At 43.3% G+C, this 24,568-nt stretch overlaps 1 protein-coding gene across 1 annotated transcript in view; it reads right to left on the bottom strand.

Annotated features, from left to right (window-relative positions):
- Nucleotides 1-323: 323 nt before the first annotated feature.
- The window catches only part of LOC146812611 (peroxidasin homolog), a 211,116-nt gene continuing 186,871 nt past the window's right edge, over nucleotides 324-24,568 (bottom strand). The window contains exons 17-21 of the mRNA XM_085619678.1: nucleotides 23,654-23,862; nucleotides 22,300-22,414; nucleotides 17,934-18,036; nucleotides 15,323-15,440; nucleotides 324-1,336 (exon numbers count right to left, since the gene is read on the bottom strand). Coding sequence (XP_085475804.1) covers nucleotides 15,336-15,440; nucleotides 17,934-18,036; nucleotides 22,300-22,414; nucleotides 23,654-23,862 — 532 coding nt within the window. The 3' untranslated portion in view covers nucleotides 324-1,336; nucleotides 15,323-15,335. The remainder of the gene's footprint in view (nucleotides 1,337-15,322; nucleotides 15,441-17,933; nucleotides 18,037-22,299; nucleotides 22,415-23,653; nucleotides 23,863-24,568) is intronic.

Here is a 24,568-nt window from a genome sequence, read left to right as displayed (position 1 = left end):
CAGAACAGAGCACAACAAGCTAGGGGAAGCATCAACGAGTCATACACTGGTAACTCAACTTCCTTTGTTTGTAATTGTAAACCACCATATCATTGTGTAAGGATGCTTCTGTAGTTGGCAGGATGGATGACAGCCTGCAACAAACTCAGCAAACTCTTTTGGGATGGACACCTTCTGCAAATTTCATCCTAAAACATGCTGTATTGGGTTCAACCTCATAAAACCAGCAATGCTGGCTTTTCCTTGGGCTATCATTGTAGAGTGCCACGAGTGGTCTGTAGGTTCAGGAGATCACATGTACACAATATCACACACACACTATCCTTTGTCAGTGTATATTTATAAATGACTGTGACATTGAAACATGTGTTAATAGACATACAGATCCCAGAGAGGTCATGTATATGACATTTGTTAGGAAACGATTAGACTGCTTGACTTGAAAGTGGAAGTGATGCACAATGTGTCCTAAGATTCTAATGAGAGCTAATGGATGCCAGCCAAATGAAGATATGTCATAAACTCCACAGAATAACCTGCATGATTAAAATAATAACATTAAAGTGTTGCCATTCTTGTTGAGAAAAGTAAAGTTGTAATCTACAAAGGTGTGTTACCCTCTGGCTTTGCCAGAGTGCCTGTATGTAAACCATGATAAAGCACCACATTATCAGAAGCAAACTAGCTGATTGGGCAGTCAGGAAATTTCCTAACAGGTCAGTGTCTCAAAACTCAGAGAGGACTGGGGAAGCACCAGGCACATTTATGGCCCTGTTGGCCTATTGGATAATCTCAGTTTTCCATTGTGCCTTTAGATATCATCACACTTTCCTGGGAATCCTGCATACAGGGATAGTGGTATGTGATTTCCCAGTGTTCAGCCAGTTGCCTGCGTGAGAAAGTCCCCTGACCCACGTGTCCAGAAGTTGGAGTGACTTTGAAATTCACAGCTCTAGTATGGTTGGCAGACCAAGTTTGTCTTTCATTTTCTCCCAAGTCTTCTTACAATAGTAGATTGGTGGAGTTGACATCCTCAGTGTCCAGTCGTAGAGATGATAAATCTATATTGCTGGGTCATGCCAGAGATCTTGGAGCCTCCCATGGACATTTTTCGCTGAGTTTCTGGAGACGTTTGTGTATCTTGAATAGAAACTCAGTTAAGAAGGACTGTTGCTGTTAAGGGGTTCTTCATACAGTCAATGGACTTCACAAAAGTCCCAGTCGATGAAAGTGTCCTGGACAGCCCAGTCAACCATCATCTCCTCCCTCTCCTCCAGAGGCTTCTCTGTGGGTGCGCGGACTTGCTGTTAGATAGCAGAGACTGAACATATCTAGACTGGAAGAAAAAGACAATGCAAACAGGTTGAGGAGCAAGTGGTAAAAGGAGTACTCCTGCAAATATACAGCTGTATACATGGCGGCCAGGGCTAGATACCCAATTGTGACACCTTATTTGGATTGGCCCCTTCACCGTTGCTTTCCTAAGGACACAAACAGGGGTGCAAGATCCACCTCACTTTACAATAAACATATGAAGAGACTTGTGAAGAGTCCCATTCTTCCTACAGCAAAGCTGCATTAACATACAAAGCCTTGCTTCATCAGTGACTGCACTGCTCTATGCAACCCTATCCAACTCTGTACACCAGCCCGCTTCACATTCAAGGACTCGCATCTGAACAGGTTGGTTTGTTTTTTTAAATTTAGCTGCATTGTATATAATTCAGCTTGAAACTCTGCTCCATATTTAACTATTTCCTGTGATTCTTGTGAAGAAACCCAGGTTGGTGCCTTAATCAGGTCAACTAAATAATTTACTTGCAAATTTGTGATGAAATATCACTTCATCAGCAGTGTACAAATGAGTTAAGTTGAAGAGGGAAAATACTTACTTCATGGTATATTTTTAAGCAAGGCCTGGCTGATTGGATTTCCTCAATATAATGTATAGGCAGAGTAAAACCAGATAAGACTTGTCAAAACAAATGTGCATGGTTCTTTCAAACCCTAATTTAAAGACTGCTAGAAGTAGTTAGAATTTACCAAAAAAAGCTTGCAAATGAAACATTTTTTATCATAATTATGATAATTTCTTTGGATGAATTATATATTGTTTGATGAACATGGCAGACTGAATCTGCAATAAATATGCATGCCAGAAAACATTTACTTAGTATCTTCTTAGAATTATATGTATCTCTTGGATACAAGGATCAAATGTAAAGGTCTGTGCAAAGAGAGAATATGTGGCACAGGAGCGCACAGACACCCTAGAAGTGAAGGCGTCAAGTTTATGTACCACCGGTTAGGATCCTGCAATTTACCTAGTAAGTGCAGGTGTCTCTGATCCTGATGTAGGTTTCCCTGAATCTGGTGCACCAGATAGGTTTCCGCTTTGAGTCTGTGTTCTAATTGGGAAACTCCACTCATAGCCCCTTCGGAGAATGCATTTTTTTGGTTGCAAACACTCTGATTCAGAATTTAAGACTTCCAATTCTTTTTTCAATGTATTGAACCCATTTTAAGAGTAGGTAACTTTTTCTAACTCCTAAAACGGGTTTAGAAATGGATAAAAAATCCCTATTTGGATAACAAATGTTGTATGAGCCCCTTCGAAACAGAGATTCCTATCTATATGTAACAATGATTCAGGACAGAAATAGCAGTGGTACACCATTAAGATCTTACTGACTCCCAGGTAGGGGCGGGAGTGAGGGGGGTTAACGCATTCACAAAAGGGACGAGGTCCTTTTGTAAATGTAACAAAAAACGTTTGGTGGAGAGCAGGCAGTGGCCCATGGTGGTCTCACTAACTAGCTCACTAATCTTTTAAATCACAGCCCCACTTCCTTAAAGGAAAACAGGCTGTATTAAAAAAAAGATGACTTTATTGGAAGGCAGCCACAGACATGGTTACCATCCCTGTGATGGCCTCCAATCGGAGTAAGTCACAATTTCTGTCCTACATCATGAATATTATTTACTGGTAACAAAAATACTGGATGCAAATTGCTATCTGTATTTTGTGTATAGTAAATAGTACATTTGGCCACAAATGCTTGCAGGGGTTAAGAAACAGTAGAGCCAAGAGATGGGTGGAAAGAGTACAGTCCTGGAGTATTTTACGGGTTGTCCAACTTGTATGCCAGACTTTGACTTGGCATGAGGCATTAACGTTTTAAACCCTAGATTTTTTTACCCCTCATTTAGTTTGCCCTGACTGGATCTGCATGAAACTTGACATGCTGATACTTCTCCAATTATGCTGTTTGATTTGGAAGGTTTTGTAAAGATTAATCAAACTGCACAAAAGTTATAATGAAATCAAAGCACACCATTTCTGAGACTTAATGATAACTGCAGTCATTATCATTTACTGTGATATATATGTGTGTGTACATATGTATATATGTATGCGCATGTATATATATGCGTGTGTATGTGTGTACATATATATATATATATATATATATATATATATATATATTATCTACTGGCGGTCGCCAGTAGATAGTTATAGTTAGGACCACGTTTCCATAGGAAATCCGCAACATTCTATTTTTAATAACTTTGGCGCCGGTTGACGAATCCTCGCGAATTTTTCAAAATAGGTGGGGCGCTACGCTCCGCTCCTACCCTGAAAGTCTCGGGGGGGATTCGTCAAGCGGGGGCTGAGATAAAAGGGGGGTCCCAAAACGCGTTTTTCCCATGCATTTTTCCATAGGACCTTTAGACACAGCTACAGCCCGAACGGCTGAACAGAATTACTTGAAATTTGGCAGAGAGGTAGTCCTCAGGTCAAGGAAGTGCCTTTTGTAGGTTTGGTGTAAATCTGTTCAGTAGATCCTGAGAAAATAGCCTTTAAATCAATATATATATCTGTGGCAGCTTACGGTGTGCTTACCGTGCGCTTACGGTGCGCTTACCGTACGCGTACGGTGACGTGCGCGAGCGCGATTCTGATTGGCCCTTAGATCTTTGTAAACATTCGAATCGGTCGAAACCAGGAAGCGGCGTCCGCCATTTTCTCTCTCGCACTCTGACAGGGGGTTGAAAAACAAAGTCCAAAAACATGTAAAGGGGCTGTTTAGACAGCTCCCAAGCACCTAGCCATGTTGAGGGAGTCCCCAACGATCCCCCAAGTGAAAAAAGGCAAATTTAATTTTTTCGAAAATTTCGCCGATTACGCTTACCGTACGCGTACGGTAAGAAATATATAATTCGCAATATATATATATATATTCGCATTTTCGCATTCGCATTTTCCCCACCCTGTGTGCAAAAGGTGGCCGCAGGGCACCTTTTGTGCATGGCTTATAAGAGATAAATCAAACATATATTTTACCTGTCACAACGATGCTCATCATATGTCCTCCATGTGCGCACGGTGCGCGAAGCGCATCGTGCGTTCATGGCCCATGTAGCGTAACGTGGGCACGTGGTACGCGAAGCGCACCGCGTGCTCACTGTGCGCGCACGGTGCGCGAAGCGCACCGTGCGCGCACGGAACGAACTGCGTTAAGTGGGTGCGCACGCCACAAATGGCGTAAAGTAACTTAGCATTTAAAAAACCGTACAAATTCACTGAAAAAACCATAGGTTTCACACACGTTATAGTTAGGAATTAGCATTTAAAAAACCTTGCAAATTCACTGAAAAAAACATAGGTTTCACACATGTTATAGTTAGCTGGACATTTTACTGATAAAAAACCAATGAAATTCCCCCGTTATAGTTACTGTAGGCAACTATAACTCACGCGACCATAATCCTCTGCTGATGACATATGTGTCTTTATGAAAAAAAAATATTTGTAATATATGTATAGCTAAAATTTAATGGAAGAAGACATGGGCAAATAAGTGTCTAAATACAGTATTAGCATCAGCAGAGGATTGCGGTCGCGTGAGTTATAGTTGCCTACAGTAACTATAACGGGGGAATTTCATTGGTTTTTTATCAGTAAAATGTCCAGCTAACTATAACATGTGTGAAACCTATGGTTTTTTCAGTGAATATATATATATATATATACACCAAATTTGGCGTAATTCCATTCAGCAGTTTGACCTGTAGCCTTGTCTAAAGTTTCCTATGGAAATTGCATGGAGCAAAAATGTTTTGGGACCCCCCTTTTTTCTCAGCCCCCCCCTGACGAATCACCCCCAAACTTTCAACATAGGAGCTGATCTGAAAAGAGAACTTTTTTTTGAAAATTTTATAAACATTCGTCGACCGAGGCCAAAGTTATAAGCAAATCCAAAAACGCTTTTCCTATGGAAACGTGGCCCTAACTATAACTATCTACTGGCGACCGCCAGATAATATAAATATATATATATTGGTTTATGTGGCTTAAATAACAAAACTATAAGGCAAGAGAGCGCTGTACACAAAGTGGATTTTGCAGATGGTAGAACACGCAGAAGAAGGGCGGTATGAGTGGGCATACTGCAGCATGGTGATGGTTTAGAATGGAGACTGAAAAGTTGCTTGTATGAGGCATGCAAACAGTGTATGGCAGTGACGGGTGTGGCGGTGCTGCAGGTGAGAGCATGGAATGGAAGGGATAATTCACTCTTCAGTGTGATGCACTTCCTCCTTTTTTTCTGAGTCATATGGTCTAGAAATCACCTATCTTATTTGTGCTGTGCATCTTCTTCCACTAAGATCTTTGGATCAACATTTAAAAATATTGGTACAGATAACAGTAATATATAAGGGATAACGTATCCCCTGCTGTACACTATGAGGATATTGCAAGTCACCAAGGAGTTCCATAACGTTATAGAGCAACGTGGCCGAAGACACAGGGGCATATCAGCAACAACCGGCGATAATTATCGCTAAGCGCACTTAGCGCTAGGATAATTATCGCCGGCTAGCGTGGATTTTTATCGCTGAGATAGCGTGCTATTAGCAACGCTTATCTCAAAAGCGATAAAAATCCTAGCGCTAACTGCCAAACGTGAGATTAGCGCTGGAAACCCAGTGATAATCCCAAGAAGTTTGGCGATAGCTTGCTGATAGGGCCTCACATACTTAGCCATGATATCCACTTTACATAGGATATCATGGCTAAGTCAGTTTCAAAGCAGGCGTAAGGAAAGTAGCGATAACAGAGACTATTGCTACTTTTCTTGTCGCTATGCTGCTTTGCGTGAGGCTTGATAATAGGAGAAATGTCGTTTAGCAACATTTCTCCCGTTATCCTGGGGAGGAACACCCACTTTGCATCTCATTAGAGATGCAAAGATGGGCGTTAGGAATTCAGGCGCTAGGGCAAGGTTACAAGCGATAGCGTGACCTTGCTAATATAGCGATAAAATTATCTCTGCTTTTCGGCCGAAAACGGCCGCAAAAGTTGCGATAATTTTATATCGCCGCCTTGAAGATATGCCCCTGAGTTCCCTCACAAGGTTTTGGAACTCCTCGGTGACTGCAATATCCTTATCATGTATGCCAGGGGGTACTTTATTCTATATAATAGATGGTCACACCATCACCTTTCCCACAAACCACTTAAAACCTTGGTGATTAGCTCTTTCATATGATAGAGTGGGCATGTTTGCAAATATGAAGGGTAAACATAAAACCTTCAGTGCAAAAATAAACACATCAAAAAACTGTTATTTTATTGTTGCAAACAGATATTAAAAACTGTTAAATACAAGTCAGTTAAAAAAAAAAGATGCAGTAGCTCAGAATGTTTAGAAACTTGTGGAAAGGGTCTAGCTTTCCTCTGTCTAAGGAGTGCAAAAAATATACATGTTCTCTCTGCTTGTCATTGTTAGCTAAGAAAAGCAATGTTCTGTTTTTGTTGCTTTAAACAGCTGCTTCAATTATGCTCTGTGACCTCACCTGCCTTTCACCTCAGCTGCTGACGCTAGTAACAGGCATTTTGTCATAGTCGTGTTCTGACGTCTATTCTGTAAAATGGCAACTGAGTGCATCACTAGTTGCAGATTATGAAGAAATTAGTGACTGCCTTTTATAAAGAGATTACAGAATCCCATGTAGCCCTCGCTACTGCCTAGTTGTGCGGTTTCGTGGTGCTGTAAATAACACGTTTTCTGCTACACAACCTAACACAATCAGTTAATTGCGCTGCAATACACATTTTTTCCCTCTATCTGCTTTTTGATTTATACCAGATTTGTGTCGCCAGTTCTATGAATTGAATAACCTTTGTTCTCATGTTTCCATAGTAACTTTGCTTCCAGCGTCAGATTATCATTTACAACTCACTCATAACCCTGATAAAGACATAAAATGTGGCATTCCCACTGCGAGTTAGACGTCAGCCATGGGTGGAAAGTTTGCCATAGATATTCGATGTATATATTGCCTCAACCGGTCATTTTTATCAGTTTTCTATTTATAATTTTCCCTACCAAGGACTTTAAGATTACTGTCGCGCGGTCACTAATTGAATCAGTTTCCAGAAACTAAGGGAAGTGGTTGCATGTAAGTGGAATCTGACTTTGAAGACAGGGATCCTGTCCTAGGTACCATACTGTATTTCCTTCTAGTACATAGAACTTCTTTTTTGGATATGCCATTTCCATGCAGGTGGACTTCTTTCAAGATGGCGACCTCGTTCCGACAACATTATTCGATGAGTGATCTGTCAAGGATTGAGAGATTGGCCAATGTGCACTGGACCTTCTATTTTAAACCACTCCTACTAGACGAGGGCTGAGACACACATCTGAAACCTGGGAAGAAAAGTTTGACAGCCTTCTGGTTAGAACGGCAACGCGCTGCACTATGCATCAGGGTTGTAGGTAGAGAAATGCCTACTAGGGATGCAGCACTGTGCTTAAATCAAACGGATCTTCCAGCTCGATTGAAGCACAATGTTGAGATACAAAAAAGGAGCAAAGGAGAGGCGCCGTCTTTACTGTCAGCACTGCTCTCGACAAACTCTAAATAATATGGTGGCCCACTCCCTGCCTAGGCATTGCAGTGTGTTCAGTACAGGGAAGGCAGAACCGTTTAGATTGGTTGTCAGCGTTGTTTCAGCAAATATAAATTGTATTAAAGCTGTGAGAGACAGACAAAAAGAGGTCTGGTGATCTTGGAGACAGCAATTACCTTCAGAACCACTTGTTCCATGGCTGGAGCTGCATTGAGATCCTTGTAGAAGGTTGCCTTACAGCAACACCAAAAGTGGTCACACAAGGGTGTCCAATCACAACAAATGGCCTGCTACATGCCTTGTAGCATGGGAAAAGAGAGCGTTGAAAAACCGAAACCTTTTTTTTGCCTAGGGTTAAAAAAATTCTAGCACCGGAGCTGGCTGGGAAGTAACTTCGAAGCTCGCTACAACTGGAACAATGATAGTTCATATCATAAATTGCAGACTCTAAAGTCTACTGCTTGCCACTGAATTCTTCTATACTTGATGACGCTGCACCTAGTAGCAGCTAACATGATAACACCACAGAATATGATGTACAAATGCCCCGCAAATGTTGGGTGACCTGGAGTATGCTTGTCAAGACTTTCAAACCCCATACCCCACAAGGGATAACATTCTGAAGACCCCTTTCCAAATATCCTGGCTTGGTTTCAATTTAAATGATATGCATTCCTTTTGCAAGCTAGCAAGCCATTTGGATACACAGACTGTTTATTTTTGGAAGCTCTTTTGGAAATAACAATATTAAAGGAAGGCTCAATCGCATGTTGCTTGACATATGGCTGACTCTGCCCCAACTCCATCAAATATCCTATTGTCCACAAAGAACAGTCTGCTGTGCTGGAATTGTTGCAACACTTTTGGGGCTATTCATTGAACTAAATAAATTCTTCTTTGGAATTTGAGAATCTCAGTAACACGTTTTATATATTAGCACTCTCTTGGGACAAACTTGTTATCTCAAAACGTTTCCTTTGTATTTTCGGACCTGAAGCTTCGGATCTTGCAGACAGGGCCTCCCCTCCGAGCAAAAGCCTGTATATCTTACTAAAGAAACAATTATTATAACTTAAAGATCCTTACCAGAGATGCATCATTCTCGTTTGCTGTTTTCTTTTACAATAGCCCTCACCTGAGTCAGGTGATGTCCTAGATAAACACTTATAGTGCTGCACTGGGTGGATCAGGATTTTGTATTAAATGTCTACAATATGAATGTTTTGGGCCGGATGTTGATGTCTTGTAGCTCTGTGCAATTCAAGGTCATCCAGCCCTTTCTTCTGTTTATCCATAGCCCAGGATGAGTTCTTGAAATCCATTGGTAAGTGTTAATCATGTTGTCTTGCCCTGTTCTAAAGACCTGAACACAAGTCAATTCTTCTGGTCTTAACCTTATTGAATAACCAAATGTGCAGGGTGTTGGGTAGTATCAGCCTGCCTATCACAACTGTAGGAGCAGTTTAATAATATTTCCTGGCGCTTTAGGAAGAAAGCCCACACACCAGCAGGACACAGCAGTGCAGAATTAGACTTATACCACAAGCACACATACAAACATGAAAATACTGGCATTATTAGATATTACTTCTGTCAGGAACTTGTCCATGCCATGGCCTTTTGTCCAGTTTCTTTCACTGCACCAGCTCCAGAATTCTCCTGGAGTTACAGGTTGTTGATTTCAAAGGGCGTGAGGAATGTCTTTGTTCCTTTTAGGGCTGATTAATCTTCTGTGGTCGAATGAGGAGGGTCTGGACTTTATATTTCCAGGAACCCTCTGTGAGACTTGCATTACTTGAAAGTAAATTTCACAAGACCTAGGTGCAGTCATACATACCCGACTAAGGTACACCTGGATTTTGGCATTTGATCCACTGCTCGGCGACAATTAATACCTGTCTAGTTTTCCAAGGATGCTGGTAGCCCATAGCATTGGAATTATGCCCTGAAACTCAATTTACTTCTCCTTGGACAGCAAAGAAGATTTTTTAATTTAGGGATGGAGCTGATTAATGTAACTGGTTGAAACTAGAATGATGGAGCTGCGGGGTGGGGGAATGTGAGAACTTTGTCTGAAGACACAGAGGATCAGGGATTACGAACCTAAAATTGCGTCAATCAGAGCCTCTTCCCATTAGTGTTCTGCAGCTAAAGCTTACTATTAGACCTAAAACTGGGCATCATGTAAACCCCTTTAACATTGGACCCTAAGGGTAACACAGTTGAGCAGTTCAAGCCTTACTCAGAGAGGAAGTATGGGTTTAGAGACTCAGAACTCAAAAAAACATCTAACACAAATCAATGACCAGTATTTAATCTTTTCAAAAGTACTTTACCTAAATCACACATGACTTAAGGCTGTTCATCAATGATTTAGAAGGGAGAAAACAAAAGATGAGCTGTAATATTACTCTTCAGTGATTACTGTGGGAGGTAGCGCAGGCTACTCTTATGAAACAAAAGTGTATGATACTTTCATGCCACTATCCCTTCCTCAGGCATACCCATGGTAGTTCGTTTGGGGCTTGAATTTTCAAGGAGGGTGGACAGCTAAGTCGAGAACCTGGTTTGGCTATTCCCCAGTTTGTAGTGATATTGCATCACCCCATTTGACCATCTTTGTGGTGGGTAGTACTATTTCATTGTTGAGTTGTTTAGGGCAGAGGCTGTGCCTGTGTAGGTTGGATGCCACGATGGGATGGCGCTCCTCATTGGGTGTGCACTTCTGGTGTTAATTGATCTTGCCCTTGCATCGAGTATCTAGTGAGCACTCAGCATTCATGGTCCTGGTGCTGGTTAGGCGAGCGTAGGCAGCACTAGCATTGACTGAAGATGTGGCTTTGTGGTTACGGTACTCACAGCTTGGTAAAACGTGCAGCTGGGAAGTCAGCCAAAAAACACCATATAAACAGCTAGGAGTACTCTGCTCCTGGTATCAGACTCTCCATTAAAGTAGTCATCAACTGAAAGTTTGGCTTACCCATACTTGGACTTCACAACTTCTTCCAGCATCTTCATGGTGCTCAGATGTCACAGGAGAACAATGACAACACTGGAGTCCCAAGGTATGCACCATTCATGGGGATAAATGATCAAGCCACACTGTGGCAACTTCTCAGGGACTTCTTGGCCTCACACACTCAGAGTGGTGCTGCTCCTTTCCACGGTACACTGCAGACATCTTCAGCTTGTCCTGGCCTCGGCCCACTTCTCTAAGCAGCATCTCTCTTGTGCATTTGTGGAAGACTACACTCTCTCTTGACCAGTTAGTCAGCTCTCTCGCTCCAAGCAGATTCCAGGAAGTGCTACAACATGGACACACAAACCAGCTGGAGTCACTCATGGCTCCAGCCCCCGCAGCACAGTTTACGGTGACATTACTAACTCAGTATCCAGGCCACACAAAGGCATCCGTACATCATGGTACCGATTAGGTTCACTTGCATGTGCGTTGAACATAGGCACCCAGCAAAGAACACTGCAGTCCTGCGCACATTGGTAGCAATAGCTCTGGTGCCCTTCTCTACAGCTAGAAAGAAGAGTTATTTGAGTGCCTTATCTGCTCTTCATATTGCTTTCCTTTCCGAACCAACAGTCCAGGCCTTTGTCTTTTCCTTATCCCAGCTGGCTTCAACTCCACAAAGTCTATTTAAGTGCTCCTATCCAAGAAGGCATTGGTGAGTTTCCTCTGATGTGACTTCATGCAAGGAGAATATGAAAGGAAGCTTGTTCTGGATGAAAATTTGTCTTAACCCATTAGCTGTCTATTTTTAGTCACATTCATCACTCGCTATCATTTTGGTCCATAATTTATGCTATAGGATTTGGCTGTGAATTTCTGTTCATCCGTGTTTCCTGCATTTCTATGTCTTGACCTTACAGATTCCATCTATTACCATCAACCTTTTCACCTGTAATTAAGTCTTTCATAATCTACAGGAGGTTTTTTGACCTTTAAAATATTCCTCCTTTGGGACTGGATCACCTTCCTCATCCTACCTGTGCAGGGTGACATTGCAACCACTTGAAAGGGTCAACCTACTTCAAGCAGCTAAGCTTGAATGGAAAGGAAGAACCGCTTCATATCACTCTTTACAGACAGCTTTTCTAGACTGCTTCATCTCTTTACAGGCAGCTTTTCTAGACTGCTTCACCTCACTCTTTACAGGCAGCTTTTCTAGACTGCTTCAACTCTTTACAGACGACTTTTCTAGACTGCTTCATCTCTTTACAGGCAGCTTTTCTAGACTGCTCCATCTCACTCTTTACAGGCAGCTTTTCTAGACTGCTTCATCTCACTCTTTACAGGCAGCTTTTCTAGACTGCTTCATTTCACTCTTTACAGGCAGCTTTTCTAGACTGCTTCATCTCACCCTTAACAGGCAGCTTTCCTGGCAGTCTAAACCAAAGATCCTATGGTTCGTTTCTTAAAGTTGGCAAGAGAATTTGGCGTGTAGATCTTTTCTCATCACCACTGGTGTGGAGACCCTGGATTCTGATAGCCAAATCTTGGCACACTGTCTGGAAGTTTCCTCCTCATCTTTATACTAAAGTTATAGACAGATGTTGTGTATTCCAACAGTCATTTCTGAGTCCCCTCTTCTGTGCAACTTTGCCCAGTGGGTCAGGAAAGTTCAAGAGGGAACTCCCTACCTTCAAAGGGGCCCTCTGTCTCCTCTCCTTAACACTACTCAGTATGACCCACTACAAAGGATTCCTGGAATGCCCTTTGGGGGATCCATGTAATTCATTTGTGCTACCTGGGCTCTTCACCAACCCTCCATCGTAGATACCATTTGAATATTGCAAATACAAAATGTATCCCAGTGTGAATCTAACCATCCATGCCACAAATGTGCCACACATGCTTCCTTTGCATGCACTAAAATGAATACATTTGCAGCATCCATGTCCCACATAGATGGGTGCAGGACCTGGTTGCAGGGGACTGGAAGATGACTTTAAGAAGCAGGAGTGGCCAGTAGGCACTCATCTGTAGCAAGGCGGGTAAAAGGGCCTGCTTTGCCCCTATGAACAGTATCCCGGCCACCACTGCCTGCCATAGACAGCCTACTGAGTTGATGGTAATCACACTTGGAAAAGAGAGTACACATGGTGTGATCCTCTAGGAGCCATGCTCTGGGTCTCAATCTGCATCACAAAGGTACTTTGAACGCACATGCGTGATTGTAGTGTGTACTGAGGCAGGCGTCAAAAAAGCAGCAGCTTGCTGTGCTGAATTTGAGGCAGAAATGCACACTCTTCAGAGCCAAGACGGGGACCGTTCATCATCCAGCAAAGGACCTTTCTCCATCCCTTCAGGAATCAAATGGGACTAGACAGCAGGAAGGGAAAGAAGGCATAGGGAATTAAAATGGTAGAGAAAAGGATTAAGAGAATGATGGATAAGTGAATGGAGAGAGGGTGAGAAGGATTGTTGCAGAGGATGGGTGCAGAGAAGGAAGGATAGAAGGAAAAGGGGTCAATGAAAGGAAGGATGATTGGATAAATGAATGGATGATGCATTGAGAGAAAGCAGAATGAATAAATGGAGAGATGGTAAGAATGATTCATCAATGGAGATGACAAACAGATGGAGAATAGAAAGGTTTGAGGGATGAATGAGTGAAGGATGGATGTGGGAGAGAAGGATGAATGAATAGATGGACAAGAGGAAGAAATGGTTCATAGAGAAAAGGAAAAATACAGAAAGTACTGATGGATGGAGTGATGAACAGTTAAAGACAGGCAAAAGATGGGTGGATGCACGAATCAATGAGAGATAGATGAATGAGTGAGAAAGAAGTAAAGATGAAAGAAGGATAGAGGAAAGAAAGATGAAAGACATGGGAATGAAAAATATCAAAGGAAGATGGAAAAAAAAGAAAGTAGGAGGGAAGGGCAGGAAATTAAAATAATTAAAAAGGAAATGGAAGGACTAAAGAATGAAAAAAGAAAAAGAAAATAGAAGCTTGGAAAGAAAGAGAGAAGATACAAAATAATCAAAGGAAGATAGAAAGCAGTGAAGATGGGAAAAGATGAAAATAGAAAAACAAAAGAAAGATGGAAGGATTGAAGAAGAAAACAAGCATTGACAAAGCCAATAGGTCTCGCCTGTTCGCTTTGCAACTGCTTTTCGCGCACTGTTCAGCATTTAAACAAACAGTGGTGTGCCATGGGGAAGGGAGTGGGGGTGTGGTAATGTACCTTATGGGCTGCCGCACGTGAAGTGGAGAGGGTGAGAGCAGCCAACTCGGCGCCTCCTCCGAGCAGGTCGTGGCACCCATGGACCACCAGCTTACGACCGGACAAAGGGAATACGGACTACGAGAGAGGGAGTAGGAGCACGGTGAACACTAACAACGGGAGGGGCGGGAATAAAGGCGCGGCGAAAAATGGAAGGGGGGTGGGAGCACGTTGAACAGGGACAACGGGAGGGGGCGGGAGCAAACGGAATGCGGACAACGGGGGGGCGGGAGCAACATAAAACACAACAGGAATTAAAAAACAAGCAGAGGCAAAAGAAATATTAGTGCAGGTACCAAAACATATGGCCCATATCGAAAGGATCCATGTAGCAGGGGAAAACATCAGGGCTGAAACAAAACAGCCACAAGGCGGGATAAATTTACTCTATCCACAAACCAAAACTATGGCATTTGAAAAGGCGGACTAAGTAACCAATCACAAGTGGTGGGATTGTGGTGGATGTCTTCTAACTTCACAGAGACATTACAGCATATCTCTCAAAGCAGTGCATGCACGCTACCTCTAGGCTCGACCTAAAAGTGGATAAAGAAAGAAAAATTGGAAGATGGAAACAAGGCCAGAAATATGGGAAAAAGTGCATTAATTGGTCCTAGAACACAATTTATTTGCAATAACACATTGTTTTTCCCCAGCATAGATTATTCGTGCTTTGGTGCTGTGAGTGTAAAGGTCAAATGTTGCCTTCGCTCCTGCAGATTCTCTGAATGTATATCTAGCCACTTGTCTTATCTGCCTTGTCTCAGGATATCCAAAGAGGCTAGGAACAATCACAGATGCAGGTGTTGGTGACCCCGACATTCGACCTGGCCTTTTAAGGCAGCTTTAACAGAGGCAACTTATCTCAGTCCACAGACCCTGGTCCCAACTCTTTCGGGATGAACAGCCCAGGAAGATGACAGGTCACCGCAGGAGTGCAGACCTCCTTTTACCCAGCTAACAGACATTTGATGCAGACCTACATTGTATTCTAGAGTTGCAATATTTATATCCTTTCCTGGATTTCCTGCTGCATACTCATATGTCACATACCTTATACTATCGCCTCTTTTTATGCAAACGGTAGACCTTTTCTAAGAATCCAGCTACTCGGCTCCACTGTGGCCTGCTTGTTTTGCCTTTCTTTACACTCACCTCATGACAAAAGTCAGTGCTGGTCTTGCTTACTCCAATTCTCTTCTCTCCGTCTGTGCCAACTGTATTCCCTGATGCTCCCATGGTGCCGCTTCACTTCATTCTCCAGCATGTGGACCTGGGCAACAGTGACAAGAACTTGTGAGGCAAGGCAGGCTAATACTGTGTGATTGTGGCCACAGAGAGGCGTGAAGAGGTCTACGCTACAGGCTCTATGGGCCCAAAGATCTGCATTGAGAAAAGACAGTGACAAGGACCTGTGTATAAAAAGCAGACTGGTGTGGTGACCAGGAGTGATTGTGAGTACACACAAGTATGCAAAAGGCTCTGTGAGTCTGATGTTCTTTGGTGAGTAAGACAGTGACAAAGACCCTTGAGACGAAGCAGACTGGCATTTTGCCCAGCTGTGATGGTGAGCACCCAGAATTGTGGAAGAAGGTTACTCTAGTCTATCAGCTCTATGGATCTAAGGATCCATGGTGACGAAGACAGTAACAAGGACTGAGACATTGCAGGCTGGTGTTGTGGTCAGGTGTGATGGTGAACACCCAGAAGTGTGGAAGTAGGCTACTTTAGTCTACCAGACGAAGACAGAGACAGGGACTGAGACATTGCAGGCTGGCGCTGTGGTCAAGTTTAATAGTGTATACACAGTGTGGAAGGGGTCTACAGTACGTGTCCAGGCTGTATCGGCCCAAAGAGATGTGGTGAGAGAGAGTGTGTTGTGTGGACAGTAATGCTGTGCCGCAGAGTTACATCCATCCTCTGTGTGTAAATTCGCCTGGAAAGAAGGGGAAAGCAACAAAGAGGGCTTGAAGAGACTACCTTTTCTCCTGGGGAAACTATTCTTTTTGAGGGAAGGAACAGGCCAGGCAGCTAGTTTGCTTTATCTGTAAGAACAGCCCAGTTTGTGGCTTTACCTGCATTCCATCCCCAGTGTGTGGCTTTACCTGCATTTCTGCCCCAGTGTGTGGCTTTACCTGCAATCCTGCCCCAGTGTGTGGCTTTACCTGCATTCCTACCCCAGTGTGTGGCTTTACGTGCATTCCTGCACCAGTGTGTGACTTTACCTGCAATCCTGGCTCAGTGTGTCTCTTTGCCTGTAGTCCTACCCCAGGGTGAAGTCCTGCCAGAGTCTGTGGCTTGAACTGTATTACTGCCTCAGTCAGTGCAACACTTCCCCTCTAGCCTTGCCCAATTCTTTGGCTTTACTAGTTGTCTTCCCCCAGTGCATCTCCCTATTGTAGTCGTGCCCCAGTGTGTGGTGCTACCTGTAGCCCAGCCAAATTACGTTTCATGCATTCGGTTTTAATATTCCGTCCAGTAGAAACTTAGAAAGGGGATGCTGCGTTTGAGCAGCAGTAGAAGGCAAAAACTAGGCATGAGCGGTGACCCCTGCTCCATTCGTGGAGTTTTCTGCACTCCGTGGAGCATGAGGTGTTCCCAAAAACTTCATGGAGTGGAATTGTTCCTCGCTCGCCAACGTTAAGCTGGCAAGCACTAGTGAGGAAAATCCAAAGCTAGAGCACCTCCCAGCGAGACATCTCAACACAGGCGGTCGCGGATGGTTGTGACCACTCGCGTTGAGAAACCATCCGTTCGCGTTGAGAAAGCTGCCGCTGGGGTAAAAAATCGACTCGAGCGGCAGAAAGAAGCAGCGCCCTCTTGCACTGTGCATGATCCTGTTCACACTGATTTTCCAGCATGGGACAAATACCTGGCATTAACAATCAGCACGTATGGCGCGACCTAATGCACTCTGCCATTTGCCAAACTCTGCGTAGCGTGTCAGAGTTTTTGGGCCACGTCGCGGAGTTCTGCATAGCGAAACTCCGTGAACTCCGCCCAGACCTAGCAAAAACACTGCATCATGAGCATGTAATGACATGAGTATGTATGGAAAAGTAGTCCAGGGAGCTTTGCGTTTACTTCTAGGTTCTTTCTGTAATGACCCCCTTACTTTGTACGTTCACGCACTAATTAAGGAAGCAGGCACATAATTGTGATAAGAGATGAACCTCTGTGGTCCAGTCACTGATTATTTACACCCTCGAAATAACGACAAACTAAACTGTAGTGCAAACATGCTCGCTTTAACCACTCACAAATAAGTTTGTCCTTTAAAGACAGACGGTGGCACGGGTTTACTTGTAATGTTTTTCTTTGTGGCAGAGTAACACTTGCACCAACGTATATTTAAATCTCCTGTGTTATAACTCCTTTAGTTTAATGCTGCGATCTTGCCCGAGTCTGAGCACTTATATTTTTGGGAAATCAAATGATTTGATTTGAAAAATGGAATTGAAATGTTGTGGGCATCAGAAGAAGGTACGACCGAGGCAGAACAATTAAAAACTCCACAATTTGAACCTGCGATTTCCCTCTCCCCCTTGCCAGTAGTACTATGGAAAATAGTGAGATCCCCTGCTAGACCTATTCCTGTGATTGGTCGTTGATCATGTTATGTAGTTGCCTGACATACAAACATCTGCTCCTCCCCACCTTCCGTTAAGTGGTACAGGCCAACTGAAAAAACTCCCAGTTCCTAAGGGCCAATTTACTGCAGTCCCACCCTCCCTAGAAAACATCAACCATGCCCACCCCATTTTACCTTCCTTTGTAGAGAAGAGATGGCCTTCTCCATCCTGGTCACCACCGACTGAAGATTCTCTGAGGAAGAGGAGGAGTCAACTGAGGATTCTTGCTCTTTAGACCTAAGGACAGTGATTGATGAAAATAATCAATCATCTAAAAGTGGATGGACATTGGTTTAAATGTATGGGCAGAGCTGTGCTCCATCAGTGGGGGTAAAATATTATTTTTCCAAATGGTTTGGACCCATGATTACGAACAACAACAAAAACAACAAAAATACATCAAAAAGAAAGAAAGGACTACTATGCAAGAGGAAGGTTGCTGACCCAACCACCAGATGGCGGAATCATGCACAGCATGCGAATCCAGGAAAGTGTCACACTGCAAAACAATTTCCCTGCCCGCCATTTTCATTGGCTGCCTGTGTGACACCACAGGATTTCCTCATAACACTTTGTATATGCCAGTATTAAACTGAGGCTTGAACCACATAAGCCGCCTAAAGCACTGGACCTTTGACGTGCTGTCTAAACATATAGCTGAATCCACAAATACCCAGGAAGCGCATAAGACCATGTGCATGATTGAGGCGTGGGCCGCACTGACCCAAGCAACTGATTGCACTTTAGAAAATGCTCAACTTATGAACAGATAAGTTGAAAAAACTCACACACATGGAAAGTAACACTACAGGCATGCACCAGACCTACTTAGTTTACCTTTGGGTACACACACAAGCTGGCAATGTGCACAGTGGTTTTCATGAGCACCTAACAAAAGCTTGCACTGAAGAATATGGATCCATAACTAAATGTGCTAATCAGCCAAAAGCACAACTACACTATGTGAAAATACAGTAATTGTGTCACATATCAGATACTGCAGAACATGCTTAGCTGTGGGTACTGGTCGCCTTCAGTGCTTTGTAAGCTGACAGTTTTCACTATGTTGCAGAGTTTATATCACACACCAGTGTCCAATATATATGCAGCCTAGCCTGTCTACTCACCTCACTGGACTGCTGCATAGCAGTGGCAGGTTGACCCCCACTGATGGATCGAAGAGTAGGTGCTATGCCCATGTCTGATACAAAATATGAATGATGGTGATAACTTTTGTTTGTTCGAGTGAATAGAATAGGGAGCGCCCCGCTTGGAAGAGTACCCTGGAGGGAAGCAAGATGTGTAGCAAGGTGCTGCCCGACCAGCGGTTCTCGAGAGAGCTGCAGGAGAGCAATGAGCCCAGGACCACATCACACTTCCCTCCAGGGCACTTTCCCAAGCACGCTGCTCCCTAAGCTAGCCTCACAGGCTCCTGGTCCATGCTTAATTTGAGCCAGTGGTTTCTGGTGCTCGTCACCAGCTCATAATTGTCAACACCAGCACTTATGACAGTCTGCCACATGGAGGCGCTGTTTGTCTAATTTACAGATGAGCACAACTACAGCTGTTTATTATTACAATATACTTTAGAAATGACTAATACCTGCGTCTAAGCTATTACCACAGCTTTGGGGGCCTTGAATATTATGAATTGTCACCCTTGCAGAAGTGTGATGGTTTGGAATTGTGTTGGTACTGTCATTGGCAGCGATGTCAGGAGCAATAGGTGGTGCAAGCTGAAGTGGCCTCCTGATAAGGGCCCTGGCGCTTATTTATTTATTTTTTTTAAATTGAGCACTGCGCCTGGGACCCACTGACGGCTTGAACTGTCTATTTGCAGCACACCGTGGTACCCAGGGCACTCTACCATTTGTAGGCGCCCCTCATTGTTTTCACTCGAGCGCCCGCTGTCCTGAGATCTTCATTTGCAGCATAAACTATTAGGTTTTTATGGTGCCTTGGGAGGGGTGGGGCTTGCTGCTGCTTCTTCTGGGGGCCCATAGACCTGCTCCCTGGATTACTATAAGGACCAAATAGCATTTGTTTCAGTCTGAGTCCTGCTTAAAGTATATTAGAACTTGGCATTGGTTTCACTTTACATTCTAACACCTTTCCTGAGTGCAACCTATTTGAAAAATAAACTGTGCCATTTATAAAGATTGAAAATATTTAATTGAATGTAGTTTTGAGGCACTTAAAATGTGTTTGCTTTTCCTCCATTATTGTGAAATGATTTCTTCTTTTTCTTTTTCTTTACAAACAAGCATTGGACAAGGCAATAACTTGCCACTCGCATTATAAAGGTGCGACCTGTATGCTGCGCCAGATCTTGTTTCTTTTTGTGCCTCTGTGATCTCTGGTCTCACGCGGATGAGCTACAAGCGCACAGGCCTCTGGGTATTCTCAATAGTCACATAGCAAGATAGTTGTAGGGGAGACCTGTGTGGTGTCTCTCAGTAGGTTAGATCCACTATCTATTTGGGAATAAACCGCCTAAAAGGCCCGAACAGTGGAAAGGAAGTTTTAAAGGGGAAAAGAAGAGCTTGATTCTGCCCAGTAACCTGTGACAGAATTATGGGTGCCTCAAGTTTTTAATGTTATGACAGTGGGAACCTGGGTCAACACAAGCAAATAAAAACAATGGTTTACAAAGGACCTATTGCTATGAAAATCAGGTGGCAATCAAATGACCATGCTCAATTAATGAAATATTATCAAAGGCAAACTGGCATCTTTCTTTGTAGAACAGGCAGGGATCTTTGTAGAAGTCAAGGGCTTGGTACAAGAGGAGATGCAGGAAGACACCATGAGGGTTCATGTTCGACACCCAGGAATGGAACTTTTAGGTAGAGGTTGCTGCCTTTTAAGAGTTTGGGCTCTGCCCTGTTCAAGGTGGATATTCAGGTGCAGGAGACATTGATGTTTGGATGGTGTCTTCTGGCCTTAGAAGTATTTCATGTCTCTGATGAATGAGACTTTGAGGGAGCGTTGTGTGTTGTTAGCAGATAGATGAAGGGGATGCTCAGTTGATACAGCCCAAGGAGTTTCATGTATTCTTTGGACATTAAGGAAGAGGATGGAGCCATTCAGGATGCCACCAAAGACCAGGAGGAACAGGGGATCTTAAGAAGTGCTGCTTTACCACATGAAAGCATGAGGTCCAGATCAGAGTCTGTGATGAATGTGAAGAATGTTTCAAGTGGGGCTTGATGGCCAATGATGGCAAAGGCCAGTCACAGGACTAGAACATCTAGGAGGTAAGCCTCCCGGTGAAGCATTACATGATCAGATCTTGGACGTGGTACCTAAATAAGAACAAGGAATGGGATACATTGCAAAGTCCTTCACAAAGAGAAATTTATTGAGTTAAACATTTGGAATGAATGATGTTCGAAGGCTTAAATGACAAATCTGAACATTTTTGTTTTTTAATATGAAATACATTGGTTATAGTAGACAATATGTCCTCTTCTTGGAAAGGGATTTATGGGAAGCAGCAGGTTAAGCAATGGAGAAGTACTCGGTTGTCGCCAGCAAATTATTTTACAGGTTAATATACATGGTGTGGACTCGGTAATCCTTAGAATCTGGGTGTATTACATGTACATTTTTTGAATTTTCTGACAGAATCATTCTGCAATTTTATAGCTAATTGTTTTAGGCATAAACGTATGCACTATAAAGTGTTAAAAAGATGGTAAGCTCAGCATATAGGACTTTTATTACCACAATACCATACTGAAAGGATCAGAATGTGTATGCACTTTGAATATGGATTTGATCCTTCCTGGATTATAAAAGTGTTCACGGTAATTAAGGCTTGGATACATTTGCATTTATTCTGTTTCTTTGTTCTCAGAATTAATTTAATGTTATGAAGTCTTACGGTAATCATATTCCTGACAAAATGCTAACAGAAGCACGAAATGCATTGCGTGGTTGATTTCCTTGCAACCAGTCCGTATATATATAAATAGGGGTTGCCTTCGTAACATGTAACATGATACTGAAAGTGCTGTGACTCGCTGATGGTTTGTCGTGTGTTTTCCTGTTTAAATAAAAAGATTCTTTAAATAAAAAAGAAATGCAAAAAGGAGCAGGCCAGAAGACAAGCCTCCTCAAGTTAATGCATTCAGGTCTTGGAATAACATCAATGTGTGAATGAGGATCGCCATTACCTACAGAACTCCAGAACTTATCTCCAGTCACACTGACATCCTCCCTGATACTGTGTGCAATGTGCCAAGGCCCTGTAGCTATGCTTTCACTATACAAATATCACTACTAATGTACATGATGCAATTAAACGCTCACATCAAATATCTCAATGGTCTTTTGAAGGACTCTCCTTTGATATTAAATACTTTTGCAGCTTTAAAAGTCATGTATTATTTCCCAGTGCAGCCAGTGCCCCTCCATATATGTAAGTCACCCTCACTCACACCACCATCTTTTAGTGGTTCCATATGATACAAAAATGACCACTGTCCTGTCTCCTACCTGATGTCCTTCTTCTCTTCTGCAGACGGGTTTTCTTCTGGATAGCTGTAGATGGGAGATCTGCGGCTCCGGAACTGCTGGGACAGGGCGTGAAACTGCCCACGACTCTTACAGTCTACAGGGGAAGAAGAGGAGCAGCAGCTGGAAATGAGAATCAAGCAGCCATCTCTGTAGTTTCATAGTGTCTACCCAACTTCCATGTCCTTTCAGAACAGGTTTGAGATTTTGACACCAAAATAGATGGAAGAAGCTATGACAAAACAAATTTACTGTGAGAATCATCACATACCAGGGTACGTATCTATACCTACTTCGATCGATACTTCCATCCTCTGATTTCTGATATGAAACAGCTGATAAAAAACCTAATCCAAAACAGTGACTTCCATCTGTGTGACAAGGGACGGGTTTTAAAATGGCAGCCATGATTGTTTACTCCTGGGCCGCCAGGGAAGCAGATGCATGGCCTTGTTAAATGGACCTTCCCCCTAATCAAGCAGATATCCCTACATCACAAAAAGATGGAATACTCATTACAGGTAGGGACAGCTCTGGTGGTTCCTGCCTGCTCCACAGGTGTCTGTGGGGTACTTGAAATTAAACGGTTTGAACCCCTAGAGAGCTGACAGCCTCTTGTTATTTCAGGGCCAATTATGACTACACCTAATTTGTTTTTGTAAGCACTTGGAAGGCACTTTGCATGGATTAAGAATGGAGATACATCAACCAGGGATGTAAGGAAACAATTCACCAACTCAGCTAAAAGGCCAAACGAAATGGCAAACTATGTAGGCACATCCAAGCAGAAGAAGGGGCAATAGCAGGTTGAGACTCCTTGAAGGAGCATCCCAGCAACTAGAAATAGTAGGTTAACACAATATGTGAGTAAGTCACTTGCACAACAAATAATAAGAGCAAAGAGGCACAACATGCAGGCACACCACTGGCACCACAAATAAAAACATTCACTTGGTGCAACTGAAGAAATAGTTGGTACAACATGCAGGAACACCACAGCTGCAGTGAATATGAATTACAAGTTGCCACAATGTGTAAGCACAGTACATGTAGGACAGATATTGATATCAAGTTGGAAAACAGGGATGCACGTTATTTGTAATTAGACTCACAAATAGGAACAGTGCGCAAGACAGCACCACATGCAGACATTTTAAACCGCCATCAAAACTACATGGTACAACTTAGGTACACGAGTAGGCACTGTGGTCGATGATGTATGATTGTGACAGGCAGCCAATAAGGTCTACTAGATACAGCCCTCTTGTGTGCTGGGGATTACAGATTTGACTCCCAAACCCCAGCCTGCCCCAGCCATCAACTGTGCCATTCGTACCGTCGCAGCAGTCCTGCCACATGCGCAGGTCCATAGACGGGATGTCATCGCAGCTCACCATACCCTTGGGGTACTCAGCTACTCTGAAGACGTCTGGTTGGAGATGTCGGATGTCATCACCATTATCACAGAGCACGCGTGCCAATGATACCTGTCGGATCTGGACGAGTTGGTCCGACGTGAACACGCCTGGGTTGGTGTACCAGAACCTGAAGAGGAAGATGTGGTTGCACAGAATTAGAGGGTTGCTGTGATGAAAATAGAGGAGAAAACTTGACCTCTAACCAGGATATTTGCTCACTATGATGGAAGGAAGAGGTAATTTCTCCCTGGGCATGAAGCCTCGATTTTTTGTTGTGAATTTCAAACTTTCTGAACCGCACTTTACCAAGGGACACGTCATCCAAATCCCAACGCCTTGTATGCAATATAGGTGTTAGTGCAAAAAATATGAATGGAGCATTTCTGTGCACCGTTGTCGCCCAGGGGTCCCTGTGACACCACCTCACAATTGAACATTATCAAGATGTTGCTGCCAAGTTCTCCTAAACCTTCACTATGTCCCGTCTCGAGGCCTCCGTCGCCTGGATTAGACTCTGATAGGTGCGAATTTAAAGTGCCAAGAGAAAGATGGTTTCTTTGAGGACCTCAATAAGCTTGAGCCCCTGTCCTTTTGTCAGAAATGTTGTCTTCTCATCTCAGCAGGGCTGCCCCTTGGTTATCATTTTCACTAGTGTCATTTCTGTCCGGGACCACCATATAACCCAGGTGGTGGTCCAGGACAGAAAAATTCCTGAAACTTGCCCTCACACCCTTGCAGTTTCCTCCTAGCACTTGGAGATCAGTATGTTCTTCCTGAAGACAGTCCAGGGTTGGCATGGAAAATCTGCTACCATGGTTCCATGCCATGGTTCG

The sequence above is a fragment of the Triturus cristatus genome, chromosome 7 (assembly GCF_964204655.1).
Source record: "Triturus cristatus chromosome 7, aTriCri1.1, whole genome shotgun sequence".
NCBI classification, from domain to species: domain Eukaryota; kingdom Metazoa; phylum Chordata; class Amphibia; order Caudata; family Salamandridae; genus Triturus; species Triturus cristatus.
The sequence above is the reverse complement of the archived record's forward strand: the minus strand, read 5'-3'. Positions and strand labels throughout refer to the sequence as shown.